This window comes from Glandiceps talaboti, chromosome 16 (genome assembly GCF_964340395.1).
Source record: "Glandiceps talaboti chromosome 16, keGlaTala1.1, whole genome shotgun sequence".
Taxonomy (NCBI): Eukaryota; Metazoa; Hemichordata; class Enteropneusta; family Spengelidae; genus Glandiceps; species Glandiceps talaboti.
In genome coordinates, this window is record NC_135564.1 from 11,924,161 (window position 1) to 11,946,128 (window position 21,968).

The following is a 21,968-nucleotide window of genomic DNA, read 5'->3' on the forward strand; positions in this document are numbered from 1 at the left end:
CAAAGCCAGTATGTAGTAGTATGTAGTGCTATGAATACAAAGCCAGTATGTAGTAGTATGTAGTGCTATGAATACAAAGCCAGTATGTAGTAGTATGTAGTGCTATGAATACAAAGCCAGTATGTAGTAGTATGTAGTGCTATGAATACAAAGCCAGTATGTTGTGGTATGTAGTGCTATGAATACAAAGCCAGTATGTAGTAGTATGTAGTGCTATGAATATAAAGCCAGTATGTAGTAGTATGTAGTGCTATGAATATAAAGCCAGTATGTAGTAGTATGTAGTGCTATGAATACAAAGCCAGTATGTAGTGGTATGTTGTGCTATGAATACAAGCCAGTATGTTGTGGTATGTAGTGCTATGAATACAAAGCCAGTATGTAGTAGTATGTAGTGCTATGAATACAAAGCCAGTATGTAGTAGTATGTAGTGCTATGAATACAAAGCCAGTATGTAGTAGTATGTAGTGCTATGAATACAAAGCCAGTATGTAGTAGTATGTAGTGCTATGAATACAAAGCCAGTATGTAGTAGTATGTAGTGCTATGAATACAAAGCCAGTATGTAGTGCTATGAATACAAAGCCAGTATGTAGTAGTATGTAGTGCTATGAATATAAAGCCAGGATGTAGTAGCATGTAGTGCTGTGCCAGTATGTAGTGAGCAAAAACTTCATTTTTTGAAGATTTACTGTATTTTAGTACCACGCATTACTATAGCAAACATTATTCTATTTCTCAGTTTGACATTTTTATAAATATTTGAATTTTTAGGGATACGAAACAGATTCATTAAAAGTATATAAAAATCGTTTTTGCAGGATGAGACTCACCCCCCCCCCCCCCCCCTCACCCTTGTAATATTTAGTTTGTTTATCCTTCATTGATCTCGCCCCTTACAGCACAGTCCAAGACGTTCAATATTTCGCAGTGTCCCTGAAAAAATATCACCTCTGATTTACAAGAATAGATTACTGTATAAACCCATCTACTCACATCCTGGGTTTCGACTGTTCATGTCAGGTCGGCAGCAACACTTTCCTGTTACACAACCAACCACAAACAAAACAATCACATAAAATTTATCACATGTATTATACACCAGTACATGGTGATTTCTTTATTGCCTCAAATATATTCTTTTCAATAAATTACACATAACTATCAAGCAATAATACAATATAGATTTTTACATCTAAACACAAGAGCAATGTAAAAATCAAATCTTGACATTTTTCTGAGCCTTAGTGTGTGGTCTATCAAGCATTTAACAACTCTTCAACAAAATATAAAATTTTTGAAATAAAAACATTTCTCATGAAGTTTTGTCGCGTTTAAGTTTATGATTACAGCTATTCTGACGTAACATTGGCATTGAAACTCCTACATTTTACTGAAACAAGTGACTGTATTAAAAACAAGTATATGAAGAAGATGAAACTCTTAAAAGTTCAGAAAGATTTCAAGCCTCATGGTCTTGTATGTTTTGTAGTGTTTGGAAGGACAATGCTGCCACCACATAATGTCACAACAATCTGATGTCATACTGATATTGAAATACTTAAATTGATGTTATTCCCACTACTTTTCTTCATTCAGTCAAGGAAAATGTGAGTGACCTAAGGGGCCTTGTCACCACAAGTCGATGACACACAATGACAATACCCTTAGGTTACTCGTATTCCTAGCTGAATGAAGAAATGTGTTGGGAATAATTTCTAGTAAATATTATAATCATTAATATAATTGTACCTGTGCAAGCTTAATTTATGAAATATTTTGGGGTCATTTTCATGATTTTGGGAGAACCAGTGATGTCGACATGTAATATCATACTGTAGAATAGATGGGTATGAATCCTGTATTTTTGTTTAATGTGTACAATCTGGCTTACACATGGTATACATAGTCTGAACTGTTGATTGGTCCTAATGTACATACACATGTCTTAACTACCTGTGGATCACTCATGAAATTGGACACAATCACAGGATCCCAGGTGTATGTGTGTGTGTGTGTGTGTGTGATATGAAATAGGACACACTTTAACACTGAGCTGTAAAACTAACACTGAATATGAATATTGTGAACTGGTCCTCATGGGATTTGTACAGTTAAGATGAATTTGTGAGTGATGTCCTTTATCATATAACACAATTTTTTACCTGTGGAAATTAATGAAAATTCAGACTAATTTTTGCTTTTAGTACATGTGAATTGATTACTGCTATCAACTTATTTACCATTTTGAGCGATAAAATAGACAATTTGGTAACTTATCAAAGAAGCTCTAATTCACTTGACAAGTGTTTTGCCATTTTAGGGATTTCCTGCAAGGGTTTATAGGAAAACACCTGGGATGACGTCATAAATATGTTTATCTATCTTGATGAACACAAAAAGAGTGCTATTTTATCACACTTAATCTTAAGAGTGATAGCAGCAATCAATACGTTGGCAGACGAGACTCTTTCTTTTAAAAAAACTACATGTAATGTAACCATAGAGACACTAAAACAATAACTTCATTTCAGAAGCAAATTTGGCATTTTTCGGTTTATCTTATATACACTCTGCAGAAGAAATTTAATCTGCCATTATTTCACATTGCTGTTATGTTAATTTTCGACAAGTTTGATGCCTAAAGCATTATTTGGGAAATTCATTCAATTCAATGTACTGGGAAAAAAATGGTTGGTAGAATCAAATAAATAACTAAAGATGGAAATCAGAAATGAGTTGATTGGTAATAAGTACTTCAAAATATTTTACAATACAAAACAAATGGGTAAAAAACATCACACAACTGGCCTTATGAAAATATTACACAGCTGACATTATAGCATGATACATTGCAACAGACTGATAAATGTCACGGTAAAAAAGGTTTGTTATTGTACATACAAAAACAAACATTTCACACATTTTTTTAAGCTTTTTACACGCTATTGAGTTACAAACTGGGACTTGGTATACGTTGTTTCACATTGGTTTTTCAAGTAGGACGCCATGATAAAATTGTTTAACAAATTAAAAAATCCAAAATTAATATCCAATCGTTATCCATATGACCACTTTAATATTAGTTAGACCATCTCTATTTGAAATATCATGGAACTTGAGTTTTTACATGGTACAGTGTTTTTGCTACGGTTGGTTCTCTTGATTTATTTCTACACTTGCAATGATAACTCTAAGCATACCTAATATTATATTTGAAAATCACCTGCTAACATTAAAATGACAAAGTTATTGGTCCTTTCAAGTATGCTTATGACAATTCGGTCTAGGTACCTATCACTGGTACTATCTCCAGGCAGTTGTACACTTGTAATAAATTTCTCATAACCATTCACTGGTATTGAAAATTATACATTGGCAGAAGCAAGTTCAAAGTAGCTACCATCTTCATCAGCTGCTCTCAATCAGCTGGATAGTGTTGTCAGGTGGAGATTATAAATGTGCCTTATTGATAACAGAAATAAATACATATGGCAACAAAACCATGGCAATATGATAAATTATGAAACATGAATGAGAATCACACCTCAGATGAGTAAATTCCATCATAAATTTATTCCATCATAAAGTCTAAATTCTTGTTTACCTTAGTCTAGTTAGAGGACTTGGCAGGCAAACAGCTAATGCAAAGCAAAATTCATGTGTAGAGATACTTGGGTTTGTTTATTCTATTTTTTTGGTTCTTGTGATTTGTGGTTGTTAAGCTGTCAGAATGGGTTTAACAGAATTGGTTGAAATTGTGACCAAGGTTTTAAAATCCTAAATATGTATATTTGACATGACAAACAACAGACCCTGTATTAGTGGACAAATGAACAATGGACACTGTATTGTGTATATATGCCACTAGTTATAAATGGCTATAGAGAACTTCATTAAAGTGGTGTACTCAGGGTACATGCATAAGCACGTCTGCTGTTTTCTGTACCTGTACTTGTGAGCAAAAGCGCATCAGAAAATACCATAACCACAATTAAGTGCAAAAACCCTCAGTATCCACACTGACACCGAGCATGGAACTCTTGTTATTATTACATATATCCATTCAAAGCAGCATACTTTGTGAAGATATACCTGTGTGATCAAGCGATTTTATGTACATTGAACAATTATGAATTTATTTGGATACATGTATGCGATCATGTTGTAAACTCACACAACATTGCAAATACAACTACTAAGAGTCATCAGTGATACGTGACAAATAAACCATGAAAGGTGGTAGATTCCTATTTCAAGGTCTATGGGTTGCCACATCAAGTTAACATATACTAGTATAATGTCGACAACTTGGGTGTACTGTGTGAAATAACTACATTTGTGTGATGATCGAATACAAGGCTCTGATCTATAAATCTTCTAATGATCTCTTTGGATAGGATGATGTCCTCTCTTCATCCTTGACCCAAGAAAACTTGCTAACAACACTTGTCTCTGTAACTAAGACTCTAAGATTGCAAAATCTGGGACTGAAAAGACAGATTGCAGCAAAATTGATAACTTGTTTCAATGTATTTACATTTATAAATAAAGTTAAAAAATAGTTAAAAACAACAATAATTATCTAGAAAACTAATAGCGAACTTGAGCCTGTTCTTTGACAGGATTCGGCTCGGGACTAGTCTTTGACCGTAATTTCAAGATGGCATTTATAGTATTTTGTGCAGCTTTGTCAGCTGCTGACTCTGTGTTTATTTCATCGCCGCTATGTTCTCTATCTTGGTACTCTGTATTTGAGGTATTCTGTGCCCTTTTACTGGCTGTTGTCTCTGTGTGTATTTCCCCATCACTCTGCTCATCGTCACCTTCATCGCTTGCGTCATCATCAACTTCGCCGGGTTCTTGTTTGACCTTGACTGTCCCCTTGGCACCACCCCTCTGCTGTAGTTCTTGGTACTCATCTCCAAATGCAAGTGCATGTTGTTGTACAAGTCTCAGACCCTCATCAAACAAAGTGTGCTGCATCAGGATTTTCTGTGTTGGAGGCAAATTCTTTTTTGGTGGCCGAGGAAAAGTTGGCAAGTCTGGAACATTTGGGAGATTATTTTCTCTGTCAGGTTGTTGACTGATTTCTGTTGTTGGTTCATGGCGTGGTGATGACGCAGTACTAGATGGTTGTGGACTCTGATCTAAGTTGGAATCTGTACACATGGCAAGAAATGAAAGTATGTTTACAATACATATAATCTACATTGACATAGCACAGATCGTTCACACAGGTGATTTCGACTAACATTCCTAAGCAGATGCTTTGCCCTGTGCTAACAGTTTGTATTCAAACCAGGTGATGGAGAATTACAACTCAACTGGTTTTGAAGGTGCCAGAAAATCTTCTCCTTATAACATTTATAAATTTTCTCACTGACTCTTTAAAACCACAGCATGCAGCAGGATGCAATCCATAAGAAAACTTCATGTAAAGTATTTTTAAGCTTCTGAGTATTGTGCATTCAATGTGTGCATTTGTGTATGATGTATGCAGCTGTATGCTGTGACCTTGTGTATCTGTGAGTGATTTTACGTTAGTTTGATAGTGTGTTAAAGAGAAGACTCTTGGCACCTTCAAAAATAGACAGTAAGTGTGAGCACCACTTATAAAATGACGTTCTGATTACAGGCATCTCTAAATAAGAACTGTAATTGTTGTAAGGTTGTAACTTTTCATACAATGACCAAAAATGTTCATCAGTTGTAATAAGTAGATCAAATGACTTCCATTAGTCATAACGCACATTCAAGCAGTTTAAAGTTTTTTAGCATTGAGCTTCCGATCTGTCTTGGTCGATGATCCTTATCAGAATGACGAATTCCCTAGCCAGAACTGACCACTAGGTGGCAGTATAATCTGTCTTGGTTGACGATCCTTATCAGAATGACGAATTCCCTAGTTACAACTGACCACTAGGTGGCGGTATAATCTGTCTTGGTTGACGATCCTTATCAGAATGACAGATGGAAAGCTCAATGTTAAAAAAAAAACTTTGAATTGCTAGACATGCGCATTATAACTCATGTAAATCTCTTGGTGCAATGGTTTACCAACACAGGTAAATCTCATAGTAACTCATGTATGAGTTCTACTAAAATCACATACATGTACAAAATATAGTATGATATCAATCATACCTGCATTGTCTTGATTTTCATCAATAGAACTACCACCACCATCATCTCTATCTCTATCCAGGAATCCATTGTCATTCTCTGCCGACAGTCGTGCTTTGGCTACATAGTATCTGTCATAATGATACAAAGCAAAGAAGTTACTTAAAACCTGGGTTATTTTTCACAGCATCTGTACATAAATATCAAAGTTTTACGCTATTTATTAATGCTTGTTATACAATGTAATATATTCATAGCATAAATGCATATACACTAGAGCTAATTAACAGTAAAGTTTTGCACTTTCTGAAACATACTATAATGGTTGATATAAGGCACTATTTCTACTAGTGTATTGCAACAGTTTCAAATAAACAATGAGTAATAATTGCCATTATGGAAGGGGATGGAGAAGGGGGGAGGAGGCAGTGGGGCTGACATACCTGAGACAATATGGCCTAGCAATATTCTTTTTGCTTAACATATTTCATGCCACTTGTTTGTCAACAGAAAACAGTTAAGGATATTGATCTCCAGTTAAGGATATTGATCTCCATGGCAACAAGTGACCTCCATGGCAATGATTACATATGGTAAGAATGAGTTTGGACACAAAGATAAGATGCTTGAAGATTTTGTTTCCCATTCTCTTAAGTTCCTTTCTTCTTTAATGGCCACCACTTTGAAGGGCTTCCACCACGACAAATCAAAAACACCTAACACTGAGCATACTATATTAACCAGTACTGACCTATCAGATCGTCTCTGTCTCTTGATCAGATCTGTTTGTTCGGTCATCAAAACGAGTTGTTGAGTTGTTAATTTTTCCAACTCTATCTGTAGATCGTATACTCTCTGTAGATTATCTTTAGTACGAGCTTCTTCAATCTTATCTTTGATTGCTTCCTGTTGGTATTTGATGACCTTCAAGGCTTCCTGAATCTCATTCATTCTTTCCTAGTGATAGATACAACAGAGATACATACAGACATGATAAACTAATACATTCTGATCAACGAAGTCATTCATTTATTTACAAAATGTAGACAGGTATCCTTTCAGTGATTGAATAGCTACCCACCAAGACATCAAAGGTAAAATACACGTGAACTGTACACAAAAGTCAACATTGTAAAAAAGAAAGGCCTGGGCGCTTGCCCGTGTGAGGGCGCAAACCCGAGGAATTACGGTATATGTTCTTTACATATATTTGTAAGTGTATTAACAGACACACTTTACCATTATGGCTTTAGAACTATGGTCAAACAAGCCATCGAAGATGACACAGCCCCCGCAGTGGATGTTTGAGACTTAAAGTCCTAGCCCCCCAAAAAAATAAAGTGTGTTTTGGTGGGGACAAAGAAAACAGTATTGCTTTTGCAAATTGCCATGATTTGTCAATTGGATGATAATAATGTGTAACTGGTACAGAATCACTAATGATTTTACAATCATTATCACTGTGCTGATAACTTGTTTGTGAAACAGTTCTTTGTAATTTGTCTGATTTACACACCTGTGTCATGCTATGGACTCTATATGTAGCTATCTCACAAGTGTTTTTGTGAGTTAATGTTTGTTGTTTTGTTGAATATATCTGTACCTTTTTTAAATGAGGTTTTGTGACATTAATTTTAAGTACACATGACAAAGGTTGTGAAACAGTTCTTTGTAATTGGTCTGTTTTACACACCTGTGGCATGCTTTTGACGCTACATGAAGCTGTTTCACTGGTATATTGTGTTAATGTGTCTTGCTCTGTTGAATACATTTGTACTTCCTTTAAATCAGGGTTCGCGACATTAATTTTACGCGCACATGATCTTTCTGTTTTTGAGAATTTTTTTTTATTATCAACTTTAAGTGTTTGTTTCGTCTTATGTATATACTTTTCTTCAGTTGTACATGTTATGATGGCAGATGAACATATCCCATAATGTGCTGTAAGGTTAAAGGAATCACTTGGACTATTTGTTGTATAGACTTGTGTAGGAGTAATTTCAAAAGCCACACTTGCAAGAGAATCCTCAGTCAATATTGATGTTAGTTGTCTTAAATGGGTACAGAGATCATGTATTGTCTTGAAAATGATAAGAACTGCATGTCCATCAGGCATTGAATAACCTTGATCATTTCTGCTATGAGGATCGAACAAGTGGAACTGGTCATCTTGAGTAAATAATGCCATACCATAGTCTTTCACTATAAGAATACACTGGGATGAAATTTCTAGAGCACTCTCAAATACACTCTCCATTTTATGAAATTCAATATCAGTGGTAGGAGTAAATTGTTGGATCCTGTACTGGTTTACAAGCATACAGACACAACAAAGGCACACACCTTGCACAACAGACATAAATACAATAACATAGTTCTCAGAACCCGAGAACACTCTTCAGTTGAGGAGGTTAAAGTAGGATTTGGGCACCGTCCCAAATTAACTGCTGGTCTGAACATAGACCACTAGAGAACTAGAGAACACAAAGAGAACAAAAGCAAAGACAACAACCAAAATCTAATAAAACACATGTGATAGGACAGTACATACATAAAATAAAAGACAGGTGATAGGACAGTACATACATAAAATAAAAGACAGGTGATAGGACAGTACATACATTATTAGAAACTTGTCCTAGAACTCACTACAATATAAGTTGTACCAAGGATACAAACACTTGAAAGAACTAGAAATAGAAAGTTCAATTGTCTTAGTTTATATTTCAAATTACTGACTAGGTATTAGCAATAAAACAATCATGGGAATGTGTGTCCAACAATACAGGCAGTCTGTAGGAAGTTTTTATTCTGTGCACTACATGATCAATGTAAAATTAACAAAGATATTGTCCTTCTGCTGCGCTTGTATTCTTCACCTTTACTTGTATTATAATTATTACACCAGGATGTTGCTCCTGCTTGGAGGTGATATAGAAACAAACCCAGGTCCTCCAACACCAAAACAGACTTGCCCTGGTAAATTTGCAATTATTGGTAGTATACATCAAGGTTCACCCCAATTTTTGATTACTGAATCTGGTGCATGTCATTCATAAAAATTAATTGAAAACAATTCATTTCCCTTTATTTCTCTAAAATTTGATATCCTTTTAATTTTCATGAATGGAAAATGATTTTTCATCCAAATTTGCCGGAAATACGTACATTTTTAATGTGACGAATTTGGGCTAAGAATAACCGAATACGTTCAGTGCAAATGTGCAGTAACAAACATGGCTGCCACATTGGAGCTACCTCGTGGTACTACGATCGCGATTCACATCCAAACGTGATCATTTAGGACATAAATTTTACCATGGAACCGTACCGGAGTAGTTATTTCTAAAGAACATGTATACATTTTAGGATTTTGTTCGTATTTATCGATACAATGCGAAAATTGCCGTGACATCGTACATCGTATGCGTACTGTATTACGTATACGGGAAGGCTTGGAAATTACCGGCTTGATATACCCGGCCATAGAAACTACCAACATACCGTCTTCTACTTTACGACGGTACTACATTTACTGTTTTTGTTTCGGCTACCATTGTTATAATCAAGGCGATAAATAAGTTCATAAATGATGATAGACGCAGTGTCGCTGTTCACTTCCTTCATTAACGGCATTGAATAGAATCTCTTGAAGACGTTCACATCAAAACAAAGGGGCGCTGAACGCAAACAGAGGGGCGGTCCATGAAAACAGAGGGGCGGTGCGCCCCTCAAAAAACCCTCGTGGAGAACACTGATAATGTAGGGTTAAACTTACAACGGAATCTACTGTATCGTGGAGAATGGAAGAAATTTTGTGCGAGCACTACAATTCATGAATGAAATCTAAAGCACATACGTCATCAGCCTCTTTTTGGATGATAACGTTGGCGATCTTGCACAATATTCTCAGATTTGGATTCACACTATTAGACATATTCATATATTAGACGAATTGGATAGGGACCAAATAATTCTCAAAAAGTACAATAAACCGTTTTCCGGCCATATTTGATGATTTTGATAAACAAATATGCATACTTGCGCTTACAACTTTCATTCAAAAGCTTTATTTACACACATACCATTTACCACAAATGTACAATTATGATTGGCACAGCATGAAATGCATTGTATGTAATGAAGTGTGCACTAGTTTTCATACAGGTACAAAGCGCATTGACAATAAAGATTAATAATTATCCAAAGCACATTGACAATAAAGAATAATAATTCTCCTTACCTTTTATCGATGCAGATATAAAAAACAAAAGTCACTCTTACAAACATCCGAATCTAATCTGAATTTGAATTCGATAATCTAAATTTGAATTCGATGATTGCAATTCTGAACCCATGTTCATACACATGTACAATTTACTCTACAAATTATTGTTACAGACATGTGAAATATTTTAAATGTTTGTAAATCAGCTAAACCACATCGCATCCAAAAGAAAATCAGCGTGCATATGTAACTCATATCTAATTATGAATGTACCAATTTTGGAAGGAATCGGTCCATGATTGTCCGAGATATGGCTGAGGACGGACACACGCATGCATGCATGCACGGACGGACGCACGCACGGATGCACACACGCACGGACAGAACCCAATTTATAAAGCCCCCGCCTCGGACTTCGTCCGACGGGGGCTAATAAAAAATATTATGTTTCCAATAATCCTAGTTTAAGCGGCCAATCCTAAACATTTTTTACATGCAAAAAGGTAAAATTATGACAATTTACTTCTATTTCCCTGTAGATTTTCTTGCCCAAGTATCTTTGATTACTTTTTTAGAACCACATTCCGGAGAGAAACGATGTCATTTCACCCTACAACATAACAGTCTGCACATTGTCTACTTCTGAATCACAAAATTGTCTTCATTTACTTCTTTTACCTCTCATCAACTGTTATAGAAGTATTGTGACCAACGAATATCTTGTCTTTGGGTCGAACTAATTTTTAAAAAAAATGTAAAATAAAATAAAGCCTGACCTACCTACATTGTACCCTATTTTCTGAAGTCATGCTTTTGGAAACAAACATTTTTTTTCTTTTTGCCTAATGAGCCTCAGTTCTCAAAAAGTTGTCAAATCATCTGAATACAAGACTATAAAAGACTCAGACTACACATGTAGCAAAAATAACCCCTTGCCCCCACCCCTAACTCCACCCCCTCCAATGTATTAAACCTGACGCTAATGCCCACTTAATTTTTACTGAAGTCAAACATTGACATTACTAGAACAGATTAAGCAGGGCTTTGTGTAAATATTTTCACCAGGCTTGTGCCACTTTTAAGACTACATGATAAATGTGACAACTGTGCTATAATGCTAGTCTAGTGCTCTCCTTCATCAAATCCCTTGACACCACTTTGGCATCCAGACTACTACACTTTTCTGTCTTGGTGGAGGATTGATTTGTATCTGACAAAAGTGTCAATTATTTTTGGATTAACATACCTGTCTTTTAATCTTCATGAGTTCAGCTTGCACAGTTCTTGGATTGGGAGCTACGTTGATATCCCTGTATGGATTAATAATTTCTGTCTTGGGTTTCTTAGGAGCTGGGCTTTCCTCATTAGGAGCTGGAGGTTTAGACATCCCAGCCCTGAAGTAGAAAAAGAGACAAAAAATGCACAAATTAAAACTAATGGCAATCAAAGGGAATTTCGCCTTTCAGATAAGATGCTGTAATCAAATTGATATTATCCTATTCCGGTAATAGACACCTACCTGGAAGTAAAAGAGTGACTGTCTATATCTATAATCATGACGAGGTTGTGATCAGAGATATGACATAGACTATCACATGTACAGGGATTTAAGATCTTGAGCTTAGCTCACAATCATAACCATCATTTTGGCATACTCAAGATTTGATCAAAATCTGGTCCACAGTAGATCAACATCATGATCTGGCCTGGCTGAGATAGCCATCATGATCAGTGGTGTTTTTGCTGTGGTTTGGGTACCCTGATAACATCTAAGGGCATACATCTGGTAAAATTTGCATATATTTCCTCACCTTGCACTGTAATTTGGGTGGGGCACCTTAGATTTTACTTGCTTACCACGATCGTCCAAACCAAAGATTTGATCTAGAACTGATTAGCGTCAAAAATTTGGCATAGATAAGATAGGCATTCTGCTGCTGGCCTACATTTATGATTTAGTTGTGTGAGTAATACTGAAAAGGCAGCACAACTCAACATACATACATATATCTTACAATCTAGCCTAGATTAGATAACTATGGAGATATGAATCACCTAACTGATAACTGGCCAGGATTTGGGCTGGAACAGATAACTATCAAGATATGATTCACCTAACTGATAACTGGTCATGTGTTTAGGGGGGGGGGGGGGGGGGGGGGCTGGGCTAACCCTCAAGATATGACCAGTTAACAACTGGTTAGAGTTTAGATCTGGCCCACCTTACTAGAAAAAGAGAATTCTTGCATCTAAAAGTAGTGCCAAGATGAAACAAAGCACAGATATAATACATACAAGCCATATATATATATAAATATATATATTGGGGAAAATATACTTAGTGGACCTAGTCTACTAGGGTTCCCTACCTAAAATCTGTCTGCCCATGTTGTATGCTGCCTGGACTATCAAACTCCCTGTACTTCTCTGGTCTACAAGGTAGAAATGAAAATTGCATTATATCTGTGGAGGAATACTATCGGTGGTTCATTTGGACAGACTAGACTCATCATCATTCATAACATAGCTAGTCTAAGTGACATAACAGATCCTGAAGTGAGGGTCTGCTGTACATTATAGCTAAATTAAAAGTTTCTATTCAAGTTCTGTATTCTTTTCCTAAGGTCTGGGAGTCCTAATTAAAGAGGGTAAATCTGACATAAGCCATAAACTTTCCTGAACATCTACCCATAGGTTTGGAGTGGCTACATGGGAATTTTTTTAGCTAAACTTAATTTTAAAAACTATGGCGGGAAATGACCGATGAATTTGCTTTGAGATTACTATCACACAATTACTTTTAATGTTACTACTGTGAAATACTTCATATTCTGTGAGGATTTTACTTTCCCAGTAAAAATGCTAATATTTTTATGCTATAATCAATGTCTGACATAAGTTATATTTGCAGTTAAACATGAATAATTATTTGCTCCAGCAAAGTAAATCCTTTGAAAATGAAATAGTTCACAGTAAGTTTGACACTGTTTTCTCAGCGACATGGAAATATAGTATGCTGTAAAACATACCTGGAATGGCCATGCTTGAACTTGTAGCCACTTTCACGTACAACCTGCCTAGCCAATGGAAACAGTTTATCTCTCTGTGCCAAAAGTAGTGGTTCAACTACGCATATTTGAGCTGCAGCTTCATTGACAGACACCTGGGAATATGATAGTATTGATACTTGGTTATTCAAGTTGAAGACAATCTAGCCAGTCTACATAGCAATCAGTGATTTTGTTTCACATTTCACTAACCACTTGTAATATTATAAGCGTCAACCCTTTATTGTTACGTTAAAGGATTTAACTTCATTGCACCAAAATTTTCATGTATCTCACCCTGTATCTTCGCCAGGTATACACCATGGCTTTGTCAGTGTTTTCTGAAGTCACAACGTGTGTGTGACTTCAGATAATTGTCCAAATTATCAGACGTTGGTAACACTGATGAAGCCATGGTGGATACCTGGCGAAAGCTTTGGTAAGCTAATTGTACATTTCGGTGCAAAATGAAGTTAAATTCATTAACTTAGAAGACTGAACTTTTGCACAGATGAGCTTTCATTATACCCTTTACTGTTGTTTGAAAATCATATGCTCACAATCATTGTTTCAAAATATGTGCTCAAACTGATTGATCGCAATTGAGAGTATTACAGCTACATCCCAGCCTATATTCAAATAAAGTCAGTATGTAAAGTGCCATAAGTACTCAGATGAACACCAGAGTTACAGTAACACACATACATGTAATACATGTATACAGTTTAGTCACTGGACTCAAGACACTGCCCTAATGCTAACCTTATGGCAGCTCTGCAATTTCTTGATAAACAGATACTAAATGGTCCAGAGAGCATTCAAAACTGTTATCAAATGGACATAAAGCTAGCATACACAGAACTGTTAATAAGTAGTACAATGTAGTCAGTAATTCAGCCATGGAATATTAGAATGATTGAACTCTCATGCACATGTTTGGCATATATAATGGGAAATCAAATGAAATGAAAAATGGTGACAAGTTAAAATTACTGGGGCTTTGAAATTCACTTTTGAAATGAAACCCATGAGTTTTTATACATGTTACAATTACAATTTCCTTGAGACTAAGATTTATTATGATATATAACTTGTAATTAGAATACAAACAAGAGAGAGCGAATCAATGCTGAATAATTGAATCATTGTGTGATCGAAATGTCACATTTGTTTCTAAATTACCATTCAAAAGTAAATGTAATGTACTGTACTACAAACAAGAGATCAATAATTCTACTGGGAAATTCGCACACACAGGTTTCATTATTTTCTTGCAGTTAAGTGCATGAATGATGAGCTTTATTTGCTAAATCTAAACCTTCCTACCAGCTGCAGGGTATCATCTCCCACTAACTCAGACACTTAGTATGTGCAAACATACATTACATGTACATGTACATACATACATACATGCATACATACATACATACATACATACATACATACATGTACATACATACATACATACATACATACATACATACATACACAGGGGTGAACAAATCCACTGGTCCTGGGTCAAGGACTAGCGATTTTTTGGGGGCGGACAACACAAATTTTACCTTGTCTGGTCCATTAGACCAGTACCTTACTATTGATAATTATGTTAAAAAGTCGTATGAATATACAGATTCATAGGTAAGATTTAATGTTTCACATTAGCGGGACCTGGGACCACTAATTCTTTTAGCAGGACCACTGGATTTTCTAAAAAAATATTTATCTAACCAAAAGTTTACACTTTCGTATAAACCTTATTTTGGTTTATTTTGTTCATTATTATTACTCTAGTTTAATACATTTACTAGTCTAGACTAGTTTTACACCAAATAATCATTGCAGAAAATCTAATGAAGAAATGGAGTTTTCTTGACAAATGCAATAAAGTTTCTATTATATTCAGTACCATCACTGAACACAAATGTACTAGTACTTACTTCATGTTGTGTGAGTTGTTTGTCTGCTTTCCTCTTGGAGTCAAATCTACCATAGATGGCAGCATATTTCCGTATTTCTGTCATCCTGTTGGGGTCCTCAAATGGCATGTCGAAAATATGTTGCACTTCTTTAGGAATCTTTTTGGTCATATCCTCGGGAAGTTCATAGCGTTTCAATATGATTTGTGCAGCTTCCTGGATATTTGCGATGGAGTCAGCATCTAAGATATAACTGCTGCCCACTGTGGTATGTTCAGCACTGCATATCTGTATCTCCTGGCTGCTAGCCTTGGACAATGACCCTCCCCCACTTCCAGAACCAGGTGTGTGGACTACAGGTGAAAAACCTTGAAAACTGGCTGCAGAGGGTGTCCACTTAGGTAACCCTGTGATGCTTGTTTGTACTGATGGTACACTTGGTGCGACGGACTGAGGGGGCGAGGTCAAAGGTTGCTGAAAGATAGTTGGATTGGCAACCCAGCCTTGGAGAGCTTTTTGTAGACGTCTAACATGCAGGGGTTTGGCTGCCATGCCAACCACTGCCATGATTTCTAAGAACTCCTCTTCTCCTGCCTCACACAGCTGCTGCACATCATCTCCACCTTGCTGGATGAAACTGTCATAGTAACCAAGTAAATTTGCCCTCTCTAAAACCCTGTAAAGTTGTAATTCACTCACATTGGTTGGGTGATGATGAGGACTACCTGAGGCCATCATTGGAAATATCTTTGTGATTTGATCTCACTACAAGATCAACCCTATCAAAAAACAACATAATTACAAAAACTGCAATTAGAAATTACAAATATTAGTAAAATACGGACATGGGTAAACTTGAGATATAAGTTTTATCTAAATCTTAACATTTATTACATAAAATGTGTCTAGTTCATATTTATGGTAATTTTTGCCCTAGCATGAAATATATAAGCATTGCCAAATGCTCATTTACCCATACATGTATGTGACTGTCAGAATGATAACATTTTCTTGGGTGCATCCAAACACTATGTTATCGAAAAAATTATTGTTTGAAAAATGTAAGCACAGCATGACACATATTTCAGTTATTAGTGGTGATTAAAATTTTTTCATTAAGTACAATATAATAACTTGTGCAATAAATGAAAAAAAAATATTGCCGAAAAATTTCAGATCTGTCTGTAGCTCCTATATATAGTGGAGCTAATAATACAAAAAAAATCTTGAATCATCAGTAGATGTAACACTTTTACATCTTACAATTTACATGAATTAATTTTTTCAAATTTGAAGAATACACCACTCCTTAACCTGAAATGAATTTACCATTCTTATTCGCTAAATTTACCTCTTCTCTCTGAAGAGTGCATCTTTATCTTGTACGGGAAAATATCATGAATAATTTATCTAACTTTGGGGACAAGATAAAAGGAACAAGTTTTAAATATTTAAACACTAGGGAAATATAAATTGTGGACAAAAATCAATAATTTTCATTTACGTAAAACTTACTGACAGTAAGTCTCTAGATGACCTGCTCACTTGTAAGAGGTCTCCTGAGATGCTGTTTTGTTCATGCCTCTAGGCATACTAAATATTGACTCTAAACGAATGTGGCAAGCTATATAGTATTACAAAATTCTCATGTGGTTTGTCAAAACAGGATTACTGGGTTGAAGATTTGCCAGATGTTGAAATAATATTCCAGTTCAGGGTTTTGAACATAACTTCTATGCTTGACAGTCCTACTTTAATAGCCAAATATTAAAAGGAACTGTTTCCAGTACAATTATCAATTATCAAGTTTGGTAGTCTAGATACAATGTTCAGTGCCGGATAGTATGTGTCCTGGTCTAGAGCTAATTTTGAGCCCTGCAGTTTAACTAATCCTACCACAGCCATCAATCATTTACATGAACTTAACCTGGAGATAGTTTAAGTATTGTGTAGTCTTTTATATAACAACTGAAAATAGTTGTCGAATATTTTCATTTCCTGGCTGAGTGACCTATTCAATACACTTTCAATACTACATTTTACAATTTATAAATTCTAAACACATATCAATTTTTAGAATATACAAAAATGTGGACAGAAAAGTGCATGTATTTCATCATATTGAGATTATTGTTAGTTCATGGTGCTTGTGAGATGGCGGGAAGGGGTGCAAGTCAGTAATTCATTTTTAAGGTTTGGGTACCCTGCAGTGTGCCCACTAAGCCAATTTGACATGCCACTGACGCACACAATTTCTAGTGACGCACCAAAATTTGGTGTTCCCCCATCTCTTACTATGTGGTGACTCACAAGAAATCCCAGTTTTTTGACTCACAACAACAAAATTTGGCTATAGTTAGAGGGCACACTGGTACCCTGGTTATATACTATGTACGATAATAGTTTCTGTGATGTTTGAAAAAATCACCACCCATAGTTTGCTGATAGAATAATATATTTGGCATTAAATAGCCATCATTTTTCCATCACGGTTTCACTTTCAGTCTTTTTTTTTAGATAGATGTACAGTACATTGAAAATATGACAATGCACTCAACTTGTTTAAAGTTAATTAAAGTAACTGTCACTTCATCCTTGTCTTGTGAAATTTGCTATCAAATAATATCTACTCACAATTAATAATAATTAGTACTTTGCTGAATAAAATCATTCATCCAGTAAATCACTACTCAAATAGAAATTTAATGCAATAACTATAATTACTATTGTCATAGGGTCAAATGAAAACTAAATTTACAATGGATTGATGGGACCCATTAATTTTAGCTGGATATCCACCCAGGTTTACCATGGATTATTGCTTTGTTGGACAAAACCATTTGTCATTAGCAATTTCCCTCCTCTAATTAGGTATACTTTATATACCAAACTGGGGAAATAAAAACCTGTGGTAAAATGCTAAGATTAGATGTACTTCTAGTCATTCAAAACTAAAAGTTAAAATCAGTTCGACCCGTTAAGTTTGATGTTCAATATTGCACAATAATGGATAACCAATCAATATAAATACTAATATGTCAGAAAATTACATTAAATGAATGAATGACAGCTATGATATTTGAAATTAAATCCAGAAATGACATCTGTTATACTGGTGGAACTACGCAGTACCATAATATAAGTAGCTGTAGGTGTCGGGTTTCAACTTTGACACAGTCGCCTTTTCATTATGCAAATTACACGACAGACAGACAGTGCAGTCATGATGGTGTCGACTCCACTGTTAAATGCACACATCGTCAGTTCCGCCCGGCCCCCAGACATATTCCTATCATCCAGACGGCAATATATGAGTTTTTTGTAACACGCAGAAATGTGAAATTAGCTGTTTTTTTCAGAATTGGTACGATTAATGCTCAAATTTATGTCAGTTTACGACAACGCGACTGGCCTACCTTTTTATCTTGGTACCCCCTGAGCACACAGCCACCGTCTGTCTCGCCTTTTTTCTCTGGGAAATATCGACGAATTCTACGCGGGAATTATCCTGAAAATATCGCTGGAAGAGTATCTCCGTCTGCTCATACAATCTTCCTGTACCGTGTCTGCTTTTGACGTCAAAATGTTGTCGAAATACGACGATTTTAGCTGAAATTTGTGGCCGTACCTTTGTTCCCCCGACCCGTACAGAGGAATATAATTATCGGGTGGGGGCATAATAGAAACGCTGATGAGGTGCGTGTTGTGCGTGGGGTCAGCTAAGTGTCCCCATGATTGGTTGATCAGACCCCACGTGAACATTATTGTCGTGGGTTGCGCCAGATTATGACGTACACGAGTCCCCTTAGGGGGTGTGGGTATTTGCTCATGCCCATATATGGTGATGACAGACGAATATCTAAATAGACAGACAAAGACAGATGGTGCCAGGGAGCCTAGTTGTGGGGACGGGAACACTTTCTGAGGGTCAATTTGTTATGAAGGGACCTGGGGGATTGACGTACCTGCGCTAATAGAGGATTTAGCATGTGAGAGTGAACGATTAATATGTTGAGACAGTAAGGAAATCAGGACTGTACTTCAAAAATACAGTAATCGACTACATAATCTGAAATGCTTTTTCCATATATGATTATATCTATGCACTGTTCCCCAGTCTTAGATGGTAGGACCCAAACATCGGCAGCCAATGGACTAGGGATGGGAAAGCTTTGTGTCAAACCATAAGCCGCCTGTCTACATGTCTCACGCAGACACAGCTATGCATACACGCTGATCGCCAACAATGGCCTGTACAGACGTACATGAATGAATATGCGGGTTGGGAAAACGACTCCGCTTTTGTCTTCGCAGCTGTAAGTGTCATTGGCGCTATAACGGAAATCTGAATAAATCGTCGACGGCATTTTCTTCTATATGAATCGTCTGTGTCTTTCTTTGTTGACGTTTCCGTCCAAAAATAAATGAGATGCTTTACTTGGATATGTAATAGAGTAGCGACCAGGAAGTGCAGGACTAGCTAGCTATCATTACTCAAAATGGAATATGACAGAAATGTAAAATAACACCTGGAGTTCGTAAACATCAAACTATTCAATCGCATCATCTATATTTGCATAATAGTTTAATACATACACCACGGTACGCTGATTTCGAACTGATGAGATATCCTGACCCGTGACTAAGGCATGCCTCCAGCACATAGAATATTATGCGGAGACCAATAAATGTTACGCTGGGGATAGAAAAAATCCGGGGAAAAAATCAATCAATCAATCAATCAAATTTCTATAGCGCCGATTTCCAGGGCAATGTTCTGTTCAGTACTGCAGTAGTGCTATAAGGCTACAGCAGATCGTAGGTTTTGGTAAAGAAATGTCTTCAGTTTTACCGAGGATCTTTTACAGTACAGTTATATGTATGTATGTATATATATATATATATATATATATATATATATATATATATATATATATATATATATATATATATATATAACTCGGTGAGTATCAATCTGCTAAGACAGTGCTCTATACCGCAGTGGCAGAGCGCAATAGTTTTGGTAGTACTGGAACTCTTTCTTGGTTGTAACTCGGAGTGTCACGCATTGTGCGATCAGGTATCTACTCTCTGGGTGTGCTGTTTATATAGAGTGCAGACAATAGAAATATCATCACTATTATGTGTTGGTGGGTTGGTGCTGTGTGTGTAAAGGTGTTGGTTGTTATTGTGTGAGTTATTGGGTGCGGACAAGTAGTTAACGGGTTTAGTTTAGGTGATAGATGCTCTATTGAAGTTGGACAAATAAAACTTATTCTCGTGTCGGCATTTAGATATCAACTCAGTTCAGATATCAACTCAGTTCAACTCAGTAAGAACTGAGTTGATATCTAAATGCCGACACGAGAATAAGTTATATATATATATATATATATATATATATATATATATATATATATATATATATATATATATATATATATATATATATATTGTCTTTTACAAAACCGCATTATTATATAATAATTTAGCTTCTCCCCGCAAAATTGTGTGTGTTATAACCACCCCGATCGCGGGGAGGAGGGGGGAGAGGTAGGTTACAAAAAATGGGAAAATGTTATATCGACATTGACAAACAAGGCAGGTAATGAACGAAATTTACAAAACGTTAAATTATTTCTACACAATATATTCACATGAGTAAGAACCGCTTACTTATATTGTATTTTATCATATTATCGTTCATATATCTTGTTTGTCAATGTTGATGTATTTGTCTTTGTAGTTTGGTTGTTTTTCTGCTAATAAGTTTAATTATAGAATAAGCGATACGCCAGGCACCTCTGTGGAGCTTTCACGATTCCTCATTCTTTACATGTACCATTGTACGGACCGTACCCACATATCCTGTAGCCACGATATACCACAGGGGTGTGTACTATTTCTTAGGTTGTTGTTTTCCTTGTCTATGACTTTGACAATTAACGTTTTGAATATAATTTCCTATCTGTGAGGTTATATCTAGAGAATGATACATATTTTGTAGCACTGAGAAGGATTCGTATGATATTTTCCTAAGGAAAATGATAATCCTAAGCAATAATACGTGCCCCCTGTGCGATATACATATACAATGTATTGTCTATATTACCTCAAAGTAACATATGAAGAGTCGTTAATATAATACAGTACTAGTGACACGCGTACGCGCGTGTCGGGGATATATTGTGATGTGTACATGTATGTAGTGAAGTCTCCCCCCCCCCCTCCCCACAGTACTGCTTATGGTTGCTAGCCCGCCTTATTGTCAATAAAGATTTTCGACAGACTTTTTAATACTCGTACAAATCGAAAGAAAGTCAAAAACTACGTATAAAAAGAAATACTAATAGTACAATGAAAATCCGGACAAAGAGAAAAAACAATAACGCTAGTACTGTTTCCGAGTATAATAACGTAGAAGAGGGGGAAATGTTTCAATGTCACGTGTCAGCATTCTGATTGGCGTGAGGTGAAAGCGTTTACACACACGTATGAACCCTTTACATCTGTGTCACTGCGCGCAATCCCTGCAATGGCCGAGGAAATGTGAGAAAGGTGAAAACACCACCTGTAGCTATTCACATTAGTCAGTCGATAGGACTCTGTTAATCTACGAGTCGAAATTATGAGTCATTATTCATGTATGC

The 21,968-nt window shown here is 36.1% G+C and overlaps 1 protein-coding gene across 2 annotated transcripts; it reads right to left on the reverse strand.

The window, feature by feature from the left end:
* Positions 1-1,092: 1,092 nt before the first annotated feature.
* LOC144447369 (uncharacterized) lies at positions 1,093-19,020 on the reverse strand. 2 transcript variants are annotated; one of them, XM_078137352.1, is made up of 8 exons: positions 18,735-19,020; positions 15,340-16,097; positions 13,385-13,518; positions 12,725-12,787; positions 11,602-11,749; positions 6,879-7,084; positions 6,149-6,258; positions 1,093-5,163 (listed from the first exon to the last, which is right to left on the reverse strand). In XM_078137352.1, exons 2-8 carry the CDS (start codon positions 16,054-16,056, stop codon positions 4,595-4,597), a joined length of 1,947 nt encoding a protein of 648 aa, XP_077993478.1. In that variant the 5' UTR covers positions 16,057-16,097; positions 18,735-19,020; the 3' UTR covers positions 1,093-4,594. The 2 variants fall into 2 exon arrangements, with proteins under 2 accessions (XP_077993478.1, XP_077993479.1); XM_078137353.1 differs by lacking the exon at positions 12,725-12,787.
* Positions 19,021-21,968: the final 2,948 nt, after the last annotated feature.